General features: G+C 48.4%; 1 protein-coding gene across 2 annotated transcripts in view; it reads right to left on the reverse strand.

Moving 5' to 3' along the window:
• The window catches only part of PCDH19 (protocadherin 19), a 57226-nt gene that overhangs the window by 21819 nt on the left and 16322 nt on the right, over positions 1 to 19085 (reverse strand). Inside the window, exons 3-4 of one of the 2 annotated variants that reach the window (XM_084534066.1) lie at positions 9594 to 9652; positions 6205 to 6374 (exon numbers count right to left, since the gene is read on the reverse strand). In XM_084534066.1, coding sequence (XP_084390192.1) covers positions 6205 to 6374; positions 9594 to 9652 — 229 coding nt within the window. Of the gene's footprint in view, positions 1 to 6204; positions 6378 to 9593; positions 9653 to 19085 lie in introns of both variants that reach the window. The other variant, XM_084534065.1, reaches the window with a different exon arrangement.

The following is a 19085-nucleotide window of genomic DNA, read 5'->3' on the forward strand; positions in this document are numbered from 1 at the left end:
AAAAGCCTACATGAGCTTTTTTGGCTTGTTTATAAGGGAAAAGGAAGCTGCAAGCTTCACTGAAATGTTTGTTTATCTTAGCAATATTTGAAAATCTAAGTATAGTGTGATGTTTTTGGAAAAGGATGAGCTGGGAGAGCCAGGGAAGCAGGTTAGCACCGCCTCGTCCTGCAGCTGAACCCTCACACAGAGCTGCCCTTCGAGCCTTTTGCTTGGGTCTAGAGTTTTGGAGTGATTAACAAAACCAAGCCCACACAGAAGTTGAAACTATCCGATCAGAAATATCACTCTCTGCATCTCCTACAAATTGTTCTCCAGTCACCCAGCAAAAATATGGATAAGCAATAACTAAATTGGACAAAATCTCATTAAAGAGTACAATAAAACACTAGAAACCCACCAACTTTCCGGATTGATTGTTCATCCATTGTAAACCTACACAACAGGGCATGGATCCAAGTTTTAATTTTCCTCTCTAAGTTGCCAAAATGTTCACATCTGGTGAGTATTTTCTGTGCTTACACAGAAAGGACTCAAGGATGTAAAGGTTATAACTTCTGTGATGCTGGCTGAGTATCTGCAGTGATGGAGACATTGCAAGAATCATTTTTAATGGAACGAATGTGGAGACTGAAGAAAGAGTGCCAGGAATGTGGGATATATGATAACGCTTCTTATGCAAACAAAGGAGGTTGCACATCTGTTTGTTATTTAGTTCTGTTGCTGTACAAAAGGGATTGGCTTTCATTTATTTCTAAGGATATGACTTCAGTGTCACCCTTGCCCCACCACCAATTTCCAGAGAGGACTCTTCTAAGCTCTACTCAGGCAAACTGCAGAGCTACGGACCTAGAGCAGAAGTAATGCAAGGGACCTGTTGGTGCCCGCCACAGCACCAGGGCACAGATTAAACCTCTTTGAGTGACCACTGCCCTGCACAGCGTGGTGATAAGAGCAGCTGGGCCCCTCAATGAGCCAGCCTGGTCCAGTGTCCAGCTCTGAAGGATCTGTAACCACCACACCAGCCAGCCCCGAGCTGCTCCAGCTCCTGTGCTTCTGCAAGGCTTTGGCCAAAGCAGGCTTGGATGCTCAGTAGGCAATCGCTTAAAAGTGCAGGACTCATAAGACAATCAACTCCTCTTCTTATCCCAAAGCCCAGATTACCAATTCCCGTAAAAATCCTTCTCTGGGGCTTCAAATTATTTTGAAAAGCTGACTGCTCCCTCTGCGCTGGCCATTGTAGGAGCACCACTGAGCTTACTTAGGCTGTTTTACTGATCTATGCAACAATACAGAAATCAGAAGAGCTACTATAACTGACGTTGCCCTGTAAAGAAAGCTTACGGCATTTATCCATCTTAAGGGATGTGCTGTCACTCACATATGAATGTTATACTTTATGTCTTGTGCTGCATATACACAAATAATAAAGTAGGTATTTTATTCATTTTTATAAACTTCCAGAGAAATGCAGCTCTATTTCCAACTTCCAAAGCTCTAAAATATGTCACTCGGGTCTTCACATTCATACAGCTCTATAGCCTTTCTGCAGAATAAAAGGGAGATGCAGGTGGAATGGCTGCTGGAAATTAGCTTCAAAATCAACAGTTCCTAATAACTGTTTGCCTCCAGTTAATACCATTAGTCATGTTCTCAATTCACGACTGTAATGCACCCAGATATTATGGAGATGAGCATAAGAACCAATTGGAATATTCTAGATAAAATCTGATCCACTAAATGATGATGTATCTGAATAATTAGGAAGGCAACCAGCAAGAAAAATTTCAGTGAATATCATGCTCCTGGCTCTCCTTTACATTCAAGCCTATTTCTATACTATGCAATAGTATAAAGAAGACTTAACACAAGCATTTAAATATAACCCATTTCTACTCAAAGAACCCTTCATCTTGCTGGAGTTTATGAGAGTCAGACACAACTAGACTACCTTTGTGAGCAAAGTTAATCAAACATGTTAATGTATGCAGGATCAGGTCTTTACCCAAGACATTTCATGCCAACCTTTACCACTGATCTGGCACCAGGAAAATTAAAATGATGCTTCTAGAAGCAATTCTTTGAGGAGACACATTACTGACATAAAACTTTGCTTAAACCCCCCAGACTTTGATTTTAAAGCTATTCACTATTTTATGTCTGAGATGACTATTTCTAACACTGGCTTTTTATGATTAGTACATGTTTATTATTTTTGTATTTTCCTTTGGATTCTATTTTTGTCTTAAGCAGTGAATCACCACTTCATTGGGTCAATAGTTTTCCTTCCACAACTGTTGATAAAAATACTGTCCAGCGCTGGGAATTAAAGTACGCTGCAAATCTGTTGCTTGTAACATTATAAACACATATTTGAAATAGTTCTTTTCTGATTTCTACACTGACAAGAGCTCCTGTGACTTACAGAGTACAAGAATGGTTCTGGCTCAAGGCAAGGTGAAAAAGGTAATAGAAAATATTTAAGCAGATCTGTGTGCCTGTATACGTCCACAAAAAGAAAACAAGCCGAACCTGCATAAATGATATGTTGGGAAGAGGGCAAAGGCATTAAAAAAAAGTCCCAGTACGAACAAAACCAAGGGAGGAATAACTACCTGAATCACAAAACAGAGTATCTAGCCTCAAAGATGCTAATTCAGGTCCTGAGGGATCTAATCAACCTCTTTGTTGAAGTAAAGATAAAACTTTTTGACAGCAAATGCTTTCTGATAAAATGGAATTTTCAATTACCCTGCGAAACATCTGGTCCGTGCTGCCACTTACGGAGAAAAGCACCACCACACTTTGCAGTGCTAGAAAATCCTTCACGCTGAGATTTCCCCACGCTGCTGGGAGGAATGAACGTCAGGAGCTTCAAACCCGACGGCAAAGCTCCCACGGTGCCGCGTCCCCCAGTGCTGCCCCAGGGAGGCACTGCCAACACCACAGGGCACTTCACCCCAGGCAGGGACTCACAGCATCCTCCAGTCCTCTGATTCAGAATGACACCGAGCCCCAGAGGAAATCCACTACAAACTGCAGAGAAATTGGCCAAGATACATGCAGGGACCCCAGAATTTACCCGCATCCTCTGGCAGCCTTGTCCAGCCAACCTGAAACCTCGCTGACATCCAACAGACACTTCCAAATCTCTCGTTCTCAGACAAATCCATTTGAAAGTTCAGCTGAGAGCAACGGTAGGAAAAAAGTGCATAAAAATTCCTAGCAGTGCTTAACACCTCTGCAAATAAACAAACAATTAAGCAGCAGCAAGGCAATTGTGAAAAGTGGAGCAGCGCCCGATGCCCGCATTCCTGAATGTCCCATTTGGTATCAATTAGCAGGGGAAGGAAAACAATCCTGCACGATAATGAACTCCAAATTGGGTACATATCAGAGCAATTAAAGCAATCTTTTCAACTGATGAATTTATAATCAATAATTAAGATCCTGAGGTAAAGAGCAACTGGGCAGAAGTCCTACTTCCAAAACAAGCGACATGGCTGAGCTCCAGGCAGTATTTCTGATGACCTGCTGCTGCCCACTTAAGCTTGACACCCTTCACACAACGGTTTGCCATTTTTCTGGAAATCTAGGTCATTTCCAAAGGAAGAGAAAAGGCTCCTGCCAGAGGGAGTGGCACCAAGGCAGTGAAGCCACCTCCAACCAGGGGGTATTGATGGGCACTGAGGCCACCCATGGGGAGCAGCTCCTGCCTCGTGTAAGGGTATTGAGGCATCTTTTGGTCTGGAGACCAGTTGTGTCTGAATAAGCCAGTTTCACAAGAAAATAATTTATTAAAATAGCTTTGATTTTTTCCCCCCCTCAAGTCCACAAGTGTTTGATGTTGTCTTGAAAGACCAGGCTCCAAACCCACAGGCCTAGAGATTGATTTTAAGAGCACTAAAAGAGTTTGGACACACCCCTGCCTAACTCTTTCTGCAGGAAACCCGGCACCTCAGTAAGTGATGACTGTCCAGATGGGTCCACGTTAAACCCTGCACCAGCACTGAGGGACTGTCCTGCATCCCCTCGTGATTAATGTTCTTTATATCAAGATGTCACCAAGCTGCAAGGATTTGTGCCAACCAGTGCCTTGCCTCAGCATGCTCAGGACTACCCACCAAGCACATAAAAAGACTGCTGAACTAATGGATGAAGCTTCAAAGTTCTCCCCGAGGAATCACTGCCCTGAGCAGAGGTCCAAGCTCTGTGGCAGAGCAATCCACCCAGGCTTCCCATCAGCCATGGACCAGCACCATGCAGCATGCTCCTACTGGGGCTGCACATCCTGGGCGACCCTGCCTTGGGTAGCAGGTTCTTTCCTTCTCGCCCCCATGTCTCTGACCTGAAACTGGGTAAAAATCACAAAGCCGGAGCCATCACGTGAGAACTCCTGTTATTGCTGTTGTCTGAGTGTCTCAATTTTCCTGATTATTTCATACAGCCCCTGCTCGACAAATCAGCTGAGAAAATACTCTCTTTAACCTTTTCTTCAGCTTCTGTGCCAGCGACTGCCCACCTCTCTGCCTGCACTGCTCCTCACGATACTACACCAACAGCTCCGTATCCTCCAGCAGGTTCCCCACAGCCCCACACGGAACTGGGGATGCACAGCTTGCCTTTGGAAGCTTCCTCCTGGAAATGATCTTCATTTTTTAGGGGTGTTTTACAGGCAACAAGGAGCTCTTGTGGCAATGGACTGGACTAAATTTATTTCTTGTGTAACTCATTCAACAACCTCTGCCTCCAACTCCTTAACTTATTTGCATTGTTATCTGCTGAGCAACAGAGACAGCCGGCAGAATTATCAGAAATTTAATCTCTGTAAAACCCTATCTGCAGTCCATTGAGATTGTTTTTTTGGTGAAGAAATGTGACAAAAAATTAACAGATGTTGCTCAGACCATTCAGCAGGACGGGAATCAATTATGAACATTTTTGCACCTACAGTTGTCCCTTACTGCAAACGCATCTTAGGAAACCCTCTCCTGATCGAAATGAAAAAGCATTTCTTTGTAATAGAAGAATAATAAATGATAGCTATCAGCCTGCATTCTCTGACACAGCGCTGGTCCTCAGAGAATTAAACTGCCACCGTACAGTTATATAAATGTTTAATTTTTTTCATCTTTGGCCACAGTAGGGTTGTCTGGAAATACATTATCACTGCGGATGCCATCCCTCTCCAATTAGCGTGGCTGGCAGTGTGGAATGGGTAGGTGACCTCTGCATTCCTGTGCTCGCGGAGTCTTACAGGGTTAACTACGGCCATTTAACAGACTCTATCGAGAATTAATACAGCGATCAGCTTCTCTCCAGAAAAAAAAAAAAAAACATTCGGCAGCGCAGATGGCAAGAACTCTTTCTCCCCCATTTGACTCTTTTATGACAGCAAAACAAAGGCTTTTAATGATGTTTACCATGAATTGAATTAAACAGCTGAAGACCAGTTCATAATCACAGCATTTTGTTTTCATATCCTTAAGTCTTTTAGCAGTGGGGCTTCCATTTGAGCTTCAGCTACAGCTTATCTCAAGATATAGCCAAGCGCCCTGAGGCTTCCCTGTGCTGGAGCACCAAACCGCATTCATACTTCTTAATTGAAAAAGACAGGATGTTTGCATAGGATGTTTGCATCAGTAAGACATTAAAAGCGACATTCATGCCCAAGTACAAATGACGTCTTGGGCTCAGCTGAACTCCTCTGACTCCTCTCCTCTAGCTGACACTAGGCTGGGTTGAGATCAGGGCTTCAATTTCCAGCCACGCACGTGGGGATGCGTAACAGCTGACAGCACGTCGCACGCTGTGGGGAAGGGACACAAACCCCTCGCCCACCAGCCCAGGCCAATTTCTGCGGGACCCCTCACTAGTGGCCCACGCTCTGCCAGCCTTTTGGGGAAGCCATTTGGGCATCGCCTGCGCAGCAGGGAGCAGGAAGGGGGTGCTCTCCATCCGGAGGCACGAGCCCCACACTTGAAGCTGGTAATTCCTGCTCTAATCCCAGCTCCGCCGCTCACGCGCTGTCACACGGGTGCTCGGGGTTTTTCATCTGTGAAATACGGGATAATCCTAAACGCTTACCTACCTGACAGGCGTGGCGCGAAGATTAATTTCTATCTACACCGCGCTCTGAAGATGCGCAGCCTTATCCCCAGCCAGTGCTAAGCTTCTCCCCGCGCACCCGGGGCGGGGGCTCACCTGGCTCGGGGCCCTGGGACCCCATGGAGGGGACGCTGGTGTTGAGCACGTCGTTGACGGCCGTGTCGCAGTAGAGGCCGCGCTGCACGTCATGCTCGCTGTCGGTCTGGTCACTCTCCTCGTGGCCGCTGTCCTTCAGGCTGTTCCCCTCCAAGTCCTTGAACGTGGAGCTGCTGGGGGAGACATGGCAGTGAGCTGGCCGCCCCGCTGAGCACCCACACCCAAAACGCAGCACCCAGCTTTGGGCTGCTTGCGTGCACGGTGCCAGCCCACAGGTCAGGACACGCGGGCATCGAGGAAGCTGTGAGTGAAAAGGGAGCTTAAGGACAAAATGGAAAACACACACACATCCAATGAGCTGTTTCTGTAACTAGGCTTCCTCATGTTGCATTACCTAATGTTAAAGTTAAAAAGGATCTCAACTTTAGCGCTTTAGGTTACAGGCCAAATCCTAATAGCTTCGTGCCTTAAAATAAAAGCCTTCCGGGAAACAGGAATTTCTTCTCATGATGACGACATGATTCCTATTTTTAAAAACAACCCCATAATTCTGGGTCCAAGTTCGCAGGGACTTGAGGGGAGCTGGCAGCAGTCCAGCTCCCTGACATCCCCTGCAGCTGCAGCTGCCAAGGCCAGCATGAGGGGGATACAAGGGCTGAGCTGCTCCCAAATTCCTCATGTCCCTGTCCTGGAAGCCAGCCCAGAGGGGCAGGAAGCTGCAACTAACGCAAAGGAAGATCTGCATCCTGGGTCAAAAGCGATGTGAGCACATGGAGCAACCAGCACATCCCCACAAACAGGACAGTGGGTCAGGGGAGCCTCAGCATGTCACGGGAGGGCTTTCTCATAGCCCTTCTGGGAACAGGATGGAGCGACTGCAATGTGGGGTGTCCCCTTCCCACCACACGCGCTCCCAAGGAGCCAGTGAAGAGCTTCTCTCTGCACAGTAGGTGTCCTTGAGGGTGCAGGAAGCTGGGTGCAGAGGCACTGGCTTGGGGAACAGTGGCATGATGGCCCCAATGAACCGAACACCTTGCTGTGCTGCCCAACATGGATATGGGGACAGGGCACAGAGAACGTGCACCAAGTCACCCGGCTACTGGCACCAGCCCAGGACCAGCTCTCCTCCTGGAGTCTCAAGGGACAAGAGGCTGCCAGTTTGGGCCCAAAGACAGCTGCATGGATGATCCTTCTGCTGCCGCCAAGCCCTGCGACAAAACGTGCACAAAACGTGCCTTCCCCAGGAGTACAGACACAGGCCGGAGCAAACAGGAAAGCAGAGGCAGATGCCAGGGGGAAAGGAAAACGTTTGGGAAAGGAGGGCTGCCAGAGAAAGCACCCAAGAAGGGCGGGGAAGGAGCTGTGACACCTTCCCCATGCCCTGCTTTTGGCCCAGTGCCGTGCTGGCACGGCCCTGCTGGCTCCTTCGCTCCTCCACCCCCGGGCAGCCAACACTCGCCAGGGGCTCTGCTTGCACCAACGGCACCGAACTTCCTCACTGGCTGATCGAGGCCGAAATGTCGGCGCAAGGAGCGGCCTGTGCTTCAAAGCACCGAGGAGCTGCAGATTTTCATTACTTTGTGAAGCCCTTTTGCGTCTCCACGGAAACCAAGCAGACCACCTACCAACCGAAGCTTTGCAAAGCACGCGGGGGGGGGGGCTCCGAAATACATATAAATTGGTAAACCTTCAAACATCACCTTTTAAATAAAGATGTCCCTGTTGAAGCCACTGACTTTGATTCCAGGAAACATCAAAGAATTTTAAGTTAAAAAGCACTACAAATCTACAATTCATTTGTGTGTGCGTATGTGAGTGAGAGAGGCAGGCAGACAACACAGCAAAAGTACAAATAGATTAATTAAAGTGCTGGATTTGAGAAGATTCACTCACCAGAGATAGAAGAGCTACAACATCTTCATAAAGGCAAAGGATGAAAATGATGCCACAGTATGCTACAGAAAATATTTTTGTTCTTAGATGTCTGCACAGCATTCCTGGCATCCGTTGTACTTAAGATACAAGACAAAGGTAGAAAGCGAGGGGAAACGCTGTCCTACACGGTGTTGCTGTTCCTAATGTGCAGGCAATCTGTGTTACAATACATTTATCTTTCCCGCAGTGAACCAGACCGTAATGCAGCAGCCACACAACACGTTTCCGTGGCTGACACTTCTCTAAAGGATGGGCAGGTCTCAGGGAATCAGCGGCAGCAGCATTTCCCAAACAATGCTGTGCCGGAGTAAACCCCGCTGTGGCAGGTGGGAGCACTGCTTGCCTTTATGTTAGGTGTGAACAAGGGAAGATTAATAGATTTGGTTTTTTTCAGGGTGCCTGCAGACTGCCTTATGAGGAGCGATGCGGCGCAGGCAAGCCATCTCTCGCAATCACATTAGCATCGTTAAACATCACACGCAATGCAGGCAAATATACCTGCCCCTCGCTAGCTGAACCCAAGTTGCTTAAACAACGCGCTTGCAGCTCCCATAGTCTTTATATTTTTAAGATGTAAACAAATGGGAGCGCAGCCAGGAAGATAATTGGATTTTTTTACTGCTCAGAGCACACCTGAACAAGCCAGGGCTCACTCTTTCTCCTCGCTGCATCTAAGCAGCATCCTGTGGCTGGGGTGAGCTGCCCACCGCGGTACCTGTCCTGGGGTGCCAGGGCCTTTGCAGGCTCCAGAAGAGGCAGTGAGGGAGAGGGCAGGAGGGAGAGCCTCCCGCAGGGTGATGCTGGTCACTTGTTGGTTTGACATAACCTGGGGGAAGTTAGGGGGCTTAAAGCAGGTCAGCGCAGGCGTGAACCCACTGGGGACGACTTCGCCACTGGAAGGACACCAGCAAAGGCAGGATTTTATCCAAAGAGTTAAATTTACCCATGGGTAATTACTAGGTTGCAACTGAACTGATGATTTGCTTTTTTACCCCTGGAAGGGAAATCTTAGCAAAATGCTGTTTTGCCTCGGTATTCAAACTAAAACAGTGAGCATGCATCAAACCCAATTGCCTGCCCCCAAATGAGATTTTTTTTTCCCCGCCTCACATGGCAGGGAGATCTCACCATCCAAATCTATCATTTTATTCTTGTGCATTCAAATAGAATAAAATCTATGAATTTTAAAGTTGTCAGGGTAACAGCACTCTACCTAACTTGCTGTAAGTTCCCAGTGTATAGGAGCCAAACAGAAGAAAAAAGACTTCCCTTTATTGCAAACCAAGAGCAACAGGACTTAATAGGCAGTAAATACCGTTTTTAAAACCAAATGATAACTCTTGAAACATTTTGCATATAAAAAAAGCAAGTAGCATATAGCACAGTGAGAAAGAACATTAAATAATCTGGCTTTGGCTGGGCAAACCAAAGGGCTTTCAAGCCAGCCTACATACCTCTTTATTAAATGAGCTCTGCTGTTCACGTAGTTGGAGTCAAAGGAGTAGTTCTCCGTCTGGAAGGAGGAAAAGAAAAGGGAGAAGTTACCGGCTGCTTGCTGTGGGATCGGGGGCAGGCGGGCGCACAGGGCCCTCTGCGTCCTGTACAAAGCAGCAGCCGCCCACGGGGCATCACCCAGCACCTCGGGGAGACCAGCACCTCACCTCATCCCGGCACCTCACCTCATCCCAGCACCTCGCTTCGTCCCAGCACCTCGCTTCGTCCCGGCACCTCACCTCATCCCAGCACCTCACCTCGTCCCAGCACCTCGCTTCGTCCTGGTACCTCACCTCGTCCCAGCAGAGCCAGCACTGCCCCCAACATAACACCAGCCCCCATCTGCACAGCAGCCACCGCCAGCAGGCCCCGGCAGCCCTCACGCAGCCGCGCACCGAAACCCAGGCTGGCTGGTGACCACAGAACAATTTGCGGAGAAGGAACAATGTGACTGCGCTCCGTTACAAAACTAATTGCTTTTAATTCCCTGATGGACTCGGTTCTGTGTGTGTGTCAATTTGACTGAAAGTTCAAAAGGTATTTTTCTTATTAGTGTATAATTAACATGTTAAAATATTTATTGCATGGATATGTAAATGCCAGCAAGGTAATCCCCTGCCGGAGAATTTAATGTGGGCACTCTTCTTTGTTTTAAATCATTTCATTTGCAGAGACAGTGGGCTCTGTTATTAATTAAAAAAAAAAAAAAAAAAAAAAAAGAAAGACAATGGATGACATGGTTGAAAGTTGGAGGGGAGCAAAAGAGGGGAAGAAAAGTCAATGGATCTGTCATTGTAGGCAAAACTCACTGACAAACTCCATCACTGAAACTCCGTCTTTGAACCCGAGATTACACAGCCTGGGCTTTCTGGTTTTCATAGCCAGGATGGGACAAACAGAACTGGTTGAGAAAGAGCAGCCAGAATACAGGGGAAGAGAGCAGGGTACGACTGCCCACGAGAGCATGGGGCCACTACCCTGGGCATGGTGGGAGCAGTGTGGTGGGACACGGTGAGAGCCGCGCGTTGGGATACAGGGGGAGCCATGAGCTGGGATGTGCTGGGATCCTCTTGGCTGGGATGTGGTGGGAGCTGCACGGTGGGACATGGTAGGAACTGCGTGGTGGGATGCAGTGGGAGCTGTGTGGTGGGATGTGGTAGGTGTTGTGTGGTGGGACACAATGGGAGCAGCGTCCTGTTAGCCATGTGTTGGGATGGAGCAGGAGGGATGAGCTGGGACATGGTGGGATCGATTCCATGGCCAGAACATGGCAGGAGCCGTGAGGTGGGATGCGGCAGGTTGGAAGCAGCATCCTCTGAGGCCAGGAACGGGGAAGGGCCGCACGCCCCAGCAGCCCCATCCTGCCCTCCCGTGCTGCCCTCAGCTCCTCCTCGCCCCCGCCCCACGGCCACCCCCCCTCCCAGGGAGCCGCTCGGGGATACTATGGCCTGTTTTTATGGCAATTATGAACATGGTAAAAATAAATGCATGCATCTTTAATGTCTCAATAAATAAAGGAAAGCAGAGTCTGCTGCTAACGTAATCACAACGGCAGGATGGAGGGAGCGGGGCCGCTGCAGCAGAGCCGAACGTGAAATCCAATCGTACCCTGGCTGAGGTTATACTGCTGTACCAAGATAATAAAGCAAAGGCAGCGTTGGTTAAGTGTGACCTTTTCTGAAATACAGCACAATATCTAATTTACCAAACAGGAGCCTCCCAGAGAGAAACATGCAAGGATCTGCGAGCCGGGGGAGTTGGCCTAGCACTCAGCACAGCTCAGTTATTACTTTCACATAGTAATTACTGCTGTAGAGTCACGCAGGAGATTTACTGCACAAACTACTGGTCCCTGCAGTTCTTGCATCCTTGTTCCTGCAGTACGACTTTGATTGTTAAAGCGCTCTGCGTCTCCGTAGGAAACATACACATGTATTTTTAAAACACACAACGCCAAAGATTTAAATGCTGCAGAACATTTCTGATCCTGTGTTTGCTCGCCAGTCCTGCCACTGCCAGCCCAGGGGGGAGATGCCACCATACCCCGGGATCTCACCATGGCACTCCCCAGAGAGATGAGGTGATTCCCAGAGACCAGGGCTCTGCAAGGGGGCTCTGGCAGCCCTGAGCGATGGAGGGCAGGAGGGATCAGAGGCAGCTTTGGGTAAGCAGAGAGCAAACGTCAGCGCATGCCCATACATCACAGAGCTTTTAATGCACTCAGCTCACACACAGCGCTCAGCTCCATGCAGACCAACCTTCAGCATCCAAGAGCACCCAGGGCCACCTGCCAGGAAGCTCCAGCTGGTTTCACCAAAACCTCACCAAAACGTCACTAACACCCCACCAAAACACCACCGCTCTCAGTCCTAACAGGCTGGAGGAAACGCTGCGCATGCTGCCATCCATCCCAGCTTCTGCTCCGGCCCAGATCCAGACCTCGCGCTAGATCTGGCCAACATCCCTGGGAGCTTTGTTACTGATTTCTGATAAAGAAACAATAAAAAAGACATAACCCTGGGCTGACCAAAATTATTAGCAAACGAGCAGTCCCCATGCTGTAGTTTGGTTGCCTGCAGTAACGCTCCCCCCATGGGGACGCCCTGCTCCACGCCTCACCTGCTGCTCAGGATGCTCTGCACCACCTTGCTCCGGAGGATGCAACACCAAAGACGTAATGGAGCGGCTCCTGGGGGGCTTTAGTCATGTCCACGGTCTGTCCCCAGACTTCAAACCCAGCATGTCACTAAAAGAAGCACTACTAATGCGAATTCCTTCCAGATACCAGGCAGGGCATGGAGCAATATGGCAACAGGGACAGGAGCCGGGTACGCTCCAGGTGCTTTACGAGGCAGCCCAGCAGTTTACGAGGGCTCTCCTCAGCTGTGGGATTATCTGTCAAGGTTATCTCCATGCAAACTACGTGATCAAAACAGGAGAATAAAAAAGGAATGAGATTTTTCATGGAGGAGGGCTATTTTATAGTTTGCATTATTCAATCGAAGTTCACTTGATTTAAATCTAGTTCATCCTGCAAAGTGCAATCACTTACAAACAGAGGCAAAACGACTGAGAAGAACGTCTCCAACATGTCAACATTTTAATTGGAAAAGAATACGCTCCCTCTCTTAATGAGGCGCCAAGAACAAAGTCAAAGCACGAAAAAGAGGGCCAAGGTAAGGCTCATTTTTGCCGATGAAACAGTGTGCTCTTCATAACATGCATCATCAAGAGTCCAGCCCGCTTTTTCTTCATTATTTTGGCAAAAGCAAACAAACCGCTACTTTCTTAATCATCAGACCTGCTCCTGTAAAAATCAAAGGGGAGAGGGAGAGAGCCCAGGCTGTGTCAAGGGCCTCCCTCCCAACGCTGCCAATTCTCATCTCCTGCTCGTCTCAGCGTGAATGAAGGATGCTCAGCGCTTGTCAGGATCCAACCCCAAGCTGGTGTGCTAGGAATAAACCATATATTCAAGGCATGAGGAAGCCCTGAACAGCATCTAGCATGGAGTCTGAGGTGTCGGACCACACTTCTAGCTTGCCCTCCCCAGGCAGGCGTGCTCGAGGCAGGGCCACGGGGGCACGGCACTGCTTACCCGGGTCCAATTCAAAAAATGCCTTTAACTGCTGCCTTAGCAACACAAACAGAAATCCAACAACAGACCTAGTCAGAATCAAGCAATCAGCAGGGAAATTTTAAACTTTTTTTTCTTCCCCAGCTGCTGCTGAGGACTGCCATTTCCATTACATTTCAAGAAGATGCACAAGCGCCGGTTCAACTCTTTGGATCACAGAATGGATTCAGGTCTCTTCTGGACCCGGACATCGGGGGGTGACAGTGACTTTCCCATCAGCAACAGGGACCTGATCTCACCTCTGCTCCCCCTACACCTGAAAAAACAGAAGTGAAAGCCAGAGCGTCCCGAGGCAGCTAGGAAGGGAGCTATGAGGGGAGAGGTGGTGCTGATGGAAAGGCCAGCGGGGCCAGGGACCCGGCAGGGAGCCACCACCTCAAAGAGGCTGCAGGGGAAGCTTACAGCTCGGTTCATCAGGAACGTGTTAAGCCGCTATACCTCCTCACCTCAATAATTCAGGGCCTGTTATTCCTGGGTTTCAGCCGCGATGCAGAAAATATACAAATGAGCATCTCTAAAGGCACCAAGGGGCCTCGGTGCTGGTGGCTCGGGGTTGTCACATCGGTCCCCAGGCAGCAGGGATGCACAGACACCCAAAGTTCCTCCTGACCCGAGGCGGGGGCACCCGTCCCCCTGTGCTGCTGACCCGCAGTACAAATCTACAGCGTCTCCACATGGGCCGCTGGCTCTTCTTCTCACTTCGGGGTGAAAACATTTCCATCCTTCTACAAATTATTGTAAACCTGCTGCAACCTCCTGCCAAAGCGTGTAGGAACCCTTCACGAAATCAGCTTCATAAAAATGACACGTTTAGCGCCACTTTTTCAGAGTTGCCCCTTGAGCCTTTTTTTTTTCCTACATGCCTTGTTAATAAAGCTTGCATGTCACACTTTATTACTAGAAAACAACGTGGACCTTTCTCCCAGGCTGCAACGTGCGTCTCTTGTTCAGGGTTTCAGAAAATCCTCCCAAAATACACAGCAGCTCCTCCGTGCCAGCCCCCGTCTCTGCATGGGGATGCACGGGGAGCCCGGCTCTCCTGCTGGTGCTGCAGGAGGATTCAAGGACCACAGCCACATCACAAAGCCATCTGTGGCCCCCATCATGGGGAAGGTAGGGCAGGTGATGCTGCTTCTCCCGTCTCCTTTGAGCCTTGGTCCTGCTCTCCACAGGCCAATCAACCACAAACTCCAGCATCTGTAATAAAACTGTTGCTCCCTGATAGGAAATCGCAGCAACACTGAGTTCTTACCGTCTGAGCTGTATTGTGACTAATACGGAATACACGTAAATTAAATAAAAACTCTGGAGCTGCACTTGTGAAACATGGATAATTTCAAAGTAGGGTCCAACGAAACCTTGATCAGTGATGGCTGGAAGTCATTATCAGTGAGCAAGCTGCTTATTACCCCATGGGAAATAAATAAGTGGTCTGAGACTCCTTCCCACCAAGAACAGTCGCAGCACAAAACGTTAACCTCAAAGCCGCTGTCACTCAAAGCGCCCAAACAACCAGCCCCAAACAACCAGCCCTGAAAAAAAACAGCCCTGCAGCCCCCAGCTGCTCGCCCAAGGCCATCCCAGGGAGCAGAGACAGCATCATCCACGCTGCCTCTTACCCAGAGGTTGCTTAACTTCTTCAACTGCTCCTTGCTGGCCTCTGAAGACAGGCAGGAAGGAGGCAGAGGAAGGAAAAGAGGCCTTTAAAAATGCCACCCGTCCGTCTGGGTGGTGGTGATGGAGCAACATCCCTTGTGACACCCATGACCATGAGCTGGGGAACACCACCACACACATGAGGGGCAACCAGCACGGCCAAGGATGGTTTCTCACCTGGTTTCTCTACAAACTGGGACAAGACTAACCAGCTCCTGTGCACCAGGCAAATCCCAAAGATTTCCCCCTGCATGCTGCTGGCTTCTGTGGAGGACAGCACTGCCTCCGAGCATCAGTCAGAGGTCAGGAGCCACGGTGACAGGACAAAGCAACAGCCCCAAACAAGACCAGGGAGAAATGTGAAGCTATTCGGTTATTATTAAGGAGTATGTAAGAGCCAGTCACCTGGGGAAGCCTGATAAAGGTTAAAAGGATCTGACCTCTGGCATCTCCCTCTGAAGCCATTTCCCTACAGCCTGGCTTACTGCTAAAGCCCGTAACACATGAGATTGCAAACTGTAAACTAGCAATATAGTCTCTGAAAAAGTAAGTGCATTTAGCGTCCGATATCGATGTTTTATAATTAGATATAATACAGCAGATCATTTTCCTGCCCCTGATCAATGAAACCATGGTTGGTTTTGGGGTTGGGCTTTTTTGCAGACACTCTGATTGCTGCCTAAACCAAATGGAGCAGTGCCTCGCTCAGTTCAGCAGGAACAAGCAGAGACGAGGATGTGCACACACAGCAACCATTTAGATTTACTATCCCTGAAATATAAACAGAATATTTATTTCTGACCTTTTAAGTACTAATTCCAAATTTAATGAGGCACAATGAACATTCCTCAGAGCCAGACTCCATGGCTGCTTAACACCACCAACCCTCTAATTACTACTGCAGCTTAAATAAAGAGCGTTTGGTTCTGATGGACATTATTAAACACTGAAGGAACTGAGTCCAGCCTCCATTTTCTCCTGATAAAATAAAAAGCATTTCAGAAAAATCACTGGGAGAGTTCAGCCTTTAGCATCACCCTGCTCATCAGAAATGAGCAAAAGTATCAAAACAGATTGCATTACGGCGCTGCCGTACCCACTAATCCGCTCTGAACTCCCGTCCCCTCCCCAAATATACACAGGCTTTCTCATTTTTGTCTGAAAATGGATCGGAGGCAAGAGTAAAGGAGCTGCTGTGATGTGATTTTAAAAAGGGTGTGGGATTAAAAACCCAGATTGAATCCTGAGAGCGATGACACACAATGAAGCCATAATTACACTCCTGAAAGCCACAAATAATATCACCCGTTTGAATTTGTCAACATATCAGAAATCTACAGTATCGTTATGGAGAGCAAAAATGCAATAATAAAACTCCTTCTATTCAGATGGCACCTACAATCCAAAAGCTCTTTAGAGGCCAGCACACACAGGCGTCCCTCCAGCAGCCACCGCCGCGCCGGGGGCCAGCCGTCTGGCACCGGCACCACAAAACCAAAGGAAAAGCAAAATATTGACCCAAAAGGGAGGTATATTTTCTAGGCGAGAGCAAAGAAATGCCTCAGCTGGAATGAGACTGGCCAGCAGGCTGGCGATGCCCTGTCTGCCACCAGAAGACCCCGAGTGGCTTTTGGGGCACAGGAACCCCCAAAAGCAAGGGGCAGGGGGCAACACTCCCCCCCAGACAGGCTGCACGTGCCCTCCCAACGGCCCCATGGGGCACAGCCTGCCACAAGCCGATACCCTACAGGGATATAACAGCCGATAAACTTAATGGCAGGCTCTTCACATCACCTGGGCCTGCGACTCGCAGCTGTGTAATGGATATATGGATGCAGCTTCCACCGCGGACTGCACCCCTCTCTAAGTAGTGCAAGAAACAATCTGGATCTAATCAGCAGCCCTAGGGTAATGGGGCATGACTTACAGATTTGTTAAAAAACCTTTCAGAACTGTCCTTTGCCTGCCTCCTTCCATTAGGAATGAAAACAAATATAACAGAGGAACCCTTTTTTCAAACGTTCCCATTGCTGGAGCTAAATAAAACTCCCTGTCAGTCACCTTCTGGAGTGGCAGGCCAGAACAGTACCTTGTGTAAGGAACAGGAGAAATCATAGATATGTCACTGCAAAAGAAAAACCAAAAAATCATTGCAGACGAGTTAAAAATACTGAGGGCGTCAGCCGCAGCCGCCAGCTCCGTTTTGGGAGCGCGATCGTTGTGGCAGCCCGGCTTCAGCTGAAATCCCCCGACGACAGAGGATGATAAACCTGAGCTGAACCACACCAGCAGGTGCTTGCATCCTCTCTTTGCGTTTCCCAATGGGAAAGGATCAGCGATGCCCACCCTGGCCAGGGGAGCTCGGCAGGATCCTGCTGGCTGTGCAGAGAGACAAGTCCCCAGCACATCCCACATCGCCTTCCCCATCCCGCTCCGTCCCCACAGAGGGGGAAATACACCCAGCACTACGAACACGCCAGTAAACACAGCCCGTTAGTTATTACAAAGATGCCAAAACCTTACTACTTCTTGTTCCTTCCAGTTAATGTACCATAGCCGAGGATGAATTGCTATTACAAGGAACTAAAAATAAAAATGTTTCAGAGGCCGTAATTGGCTTGTCTTGTTGGGCTTTTTAAGGAGCCAAAGTACCAGTTCCAGGCTATTAGCCCTAAGGTTGTAGGAGAATGGTGTAAAATATTTCTTCATTAAAACCCTACCTTCTATATAGAGGTGTTTTTCTTTGGGATTTTTTCCCTTTCCTTCTTCATTTTTTTAAAAAATTCTTTTATTTTTATAAGATGCATATTAGCAAATAAGCTTTAGTTAAAAGAGGGCTTTGAAAGCCCAGAGGTGATAAAAATAGAGAAGACTCTTTGCAGCTGGAGAACCGCTCAGAGCCTTCAGTCATGGATTCAGGTCATTTTCTTGCAAAGTTTACATAATATTCCTGAATCTCGTCTGTCATCTTGGGTCATTTTTAACAACCAGCATCAAATCCTCCAGGCAAGCAGAGAGCACGGGCTGGGAACCACCACCAGCGTGGGACAGGGACCACCACCAGCGTGGGACAGGGCCCTGCTGGCAGCATGAAGGAAGAGTGCAAGGACGGGGAGCCCAGACAGAGGGTGGCCGGTGACACTCAGCTACCTGTGCCTGCCGTTTCCCAGCAGCTGTACTTGCAGCTGCACAAGCTGTGGCACTGCTAATTATAACCACAGCAGCACAAGTCTGAGGAACACCAGAACGCGCTGAACGCTGCCCACCTGCCTGGCAGCTCCCTCCCACCACCCCAGCCAGCTCCTTCCACAGGCTCCTTCTGCCACAGGCTCCTTCCCAAACACCTCATGGCCTGGCACTAACGCTGACAAAGGCCACACGAGGCAGCCGGTGATGTCCAGGGTGCAATTTATTCACTGGGTGCTCTTTTTTTTTTTTTCCTTTTCAGGCTTTTTGCTGCCACTTCATTACCAGCAGCGCTGGTTACTGCCATCACTTGGTATCAGCAACAACAATGACAAAACCAAAATCATTTATTCAGCAAAACACTTGTTTTGAAAGAAACAGATGCTGTGCCTGCGCGAGAACTTGGAGATTTGGCACGAGACAGCCATCCTGATGAGGCATAAGTGACACACGAGCAAAACAACAATAATTCACGGTCATTTAAAATGGCTTTAAAACTGGCTGCGAGTTCTGCCACTTAGAGCCTGCTCTGATGGCTGCTGGGTCAGAGCACCTCGGTGCGGCCCTCTCCGTCCACAAAAGCATTTGTCTGCACGGAACCGAAATCAATAATAATAGTAATACCAATAATGACGCTGACCAAGCTGCACGCAGCACCACGCAGCACTGGAAGCTCAGCAGAAGGATTACAATGCACCCTTTCGCTCTCTTGTTTTGCACGCTTTTCCTTCCAAAATGACAGCCCAAGATATTTACTGCTTTGGTTTTGTGATTTGAAGGTTGCTGCTAGAAGAATACATCTGCTAGGTACAATTGCTATTTTTTGATAGTGTCTAGGCAATACCTTGTTAAAAAGGGCAAAACAACAGTTATTAATTACCCTAATTAACCCAATTCATAAGACACATTTGTGTAGCTGTCATGACAACTGCTTTGACTAACTTGCCAAGAATAGCTTAGCTGTCCATTCAAATAA

This window comes from Aythya ferina, assembly GCF_964211825.1.
Source record: "Aythya ferina genome assembly, chromosome: 13".
Lineage (NCBI taxonomy): Eukaryota > Metazoa > Chordata > Aves > Anseriformes > Anatidae > Aythya > Aythya ferina.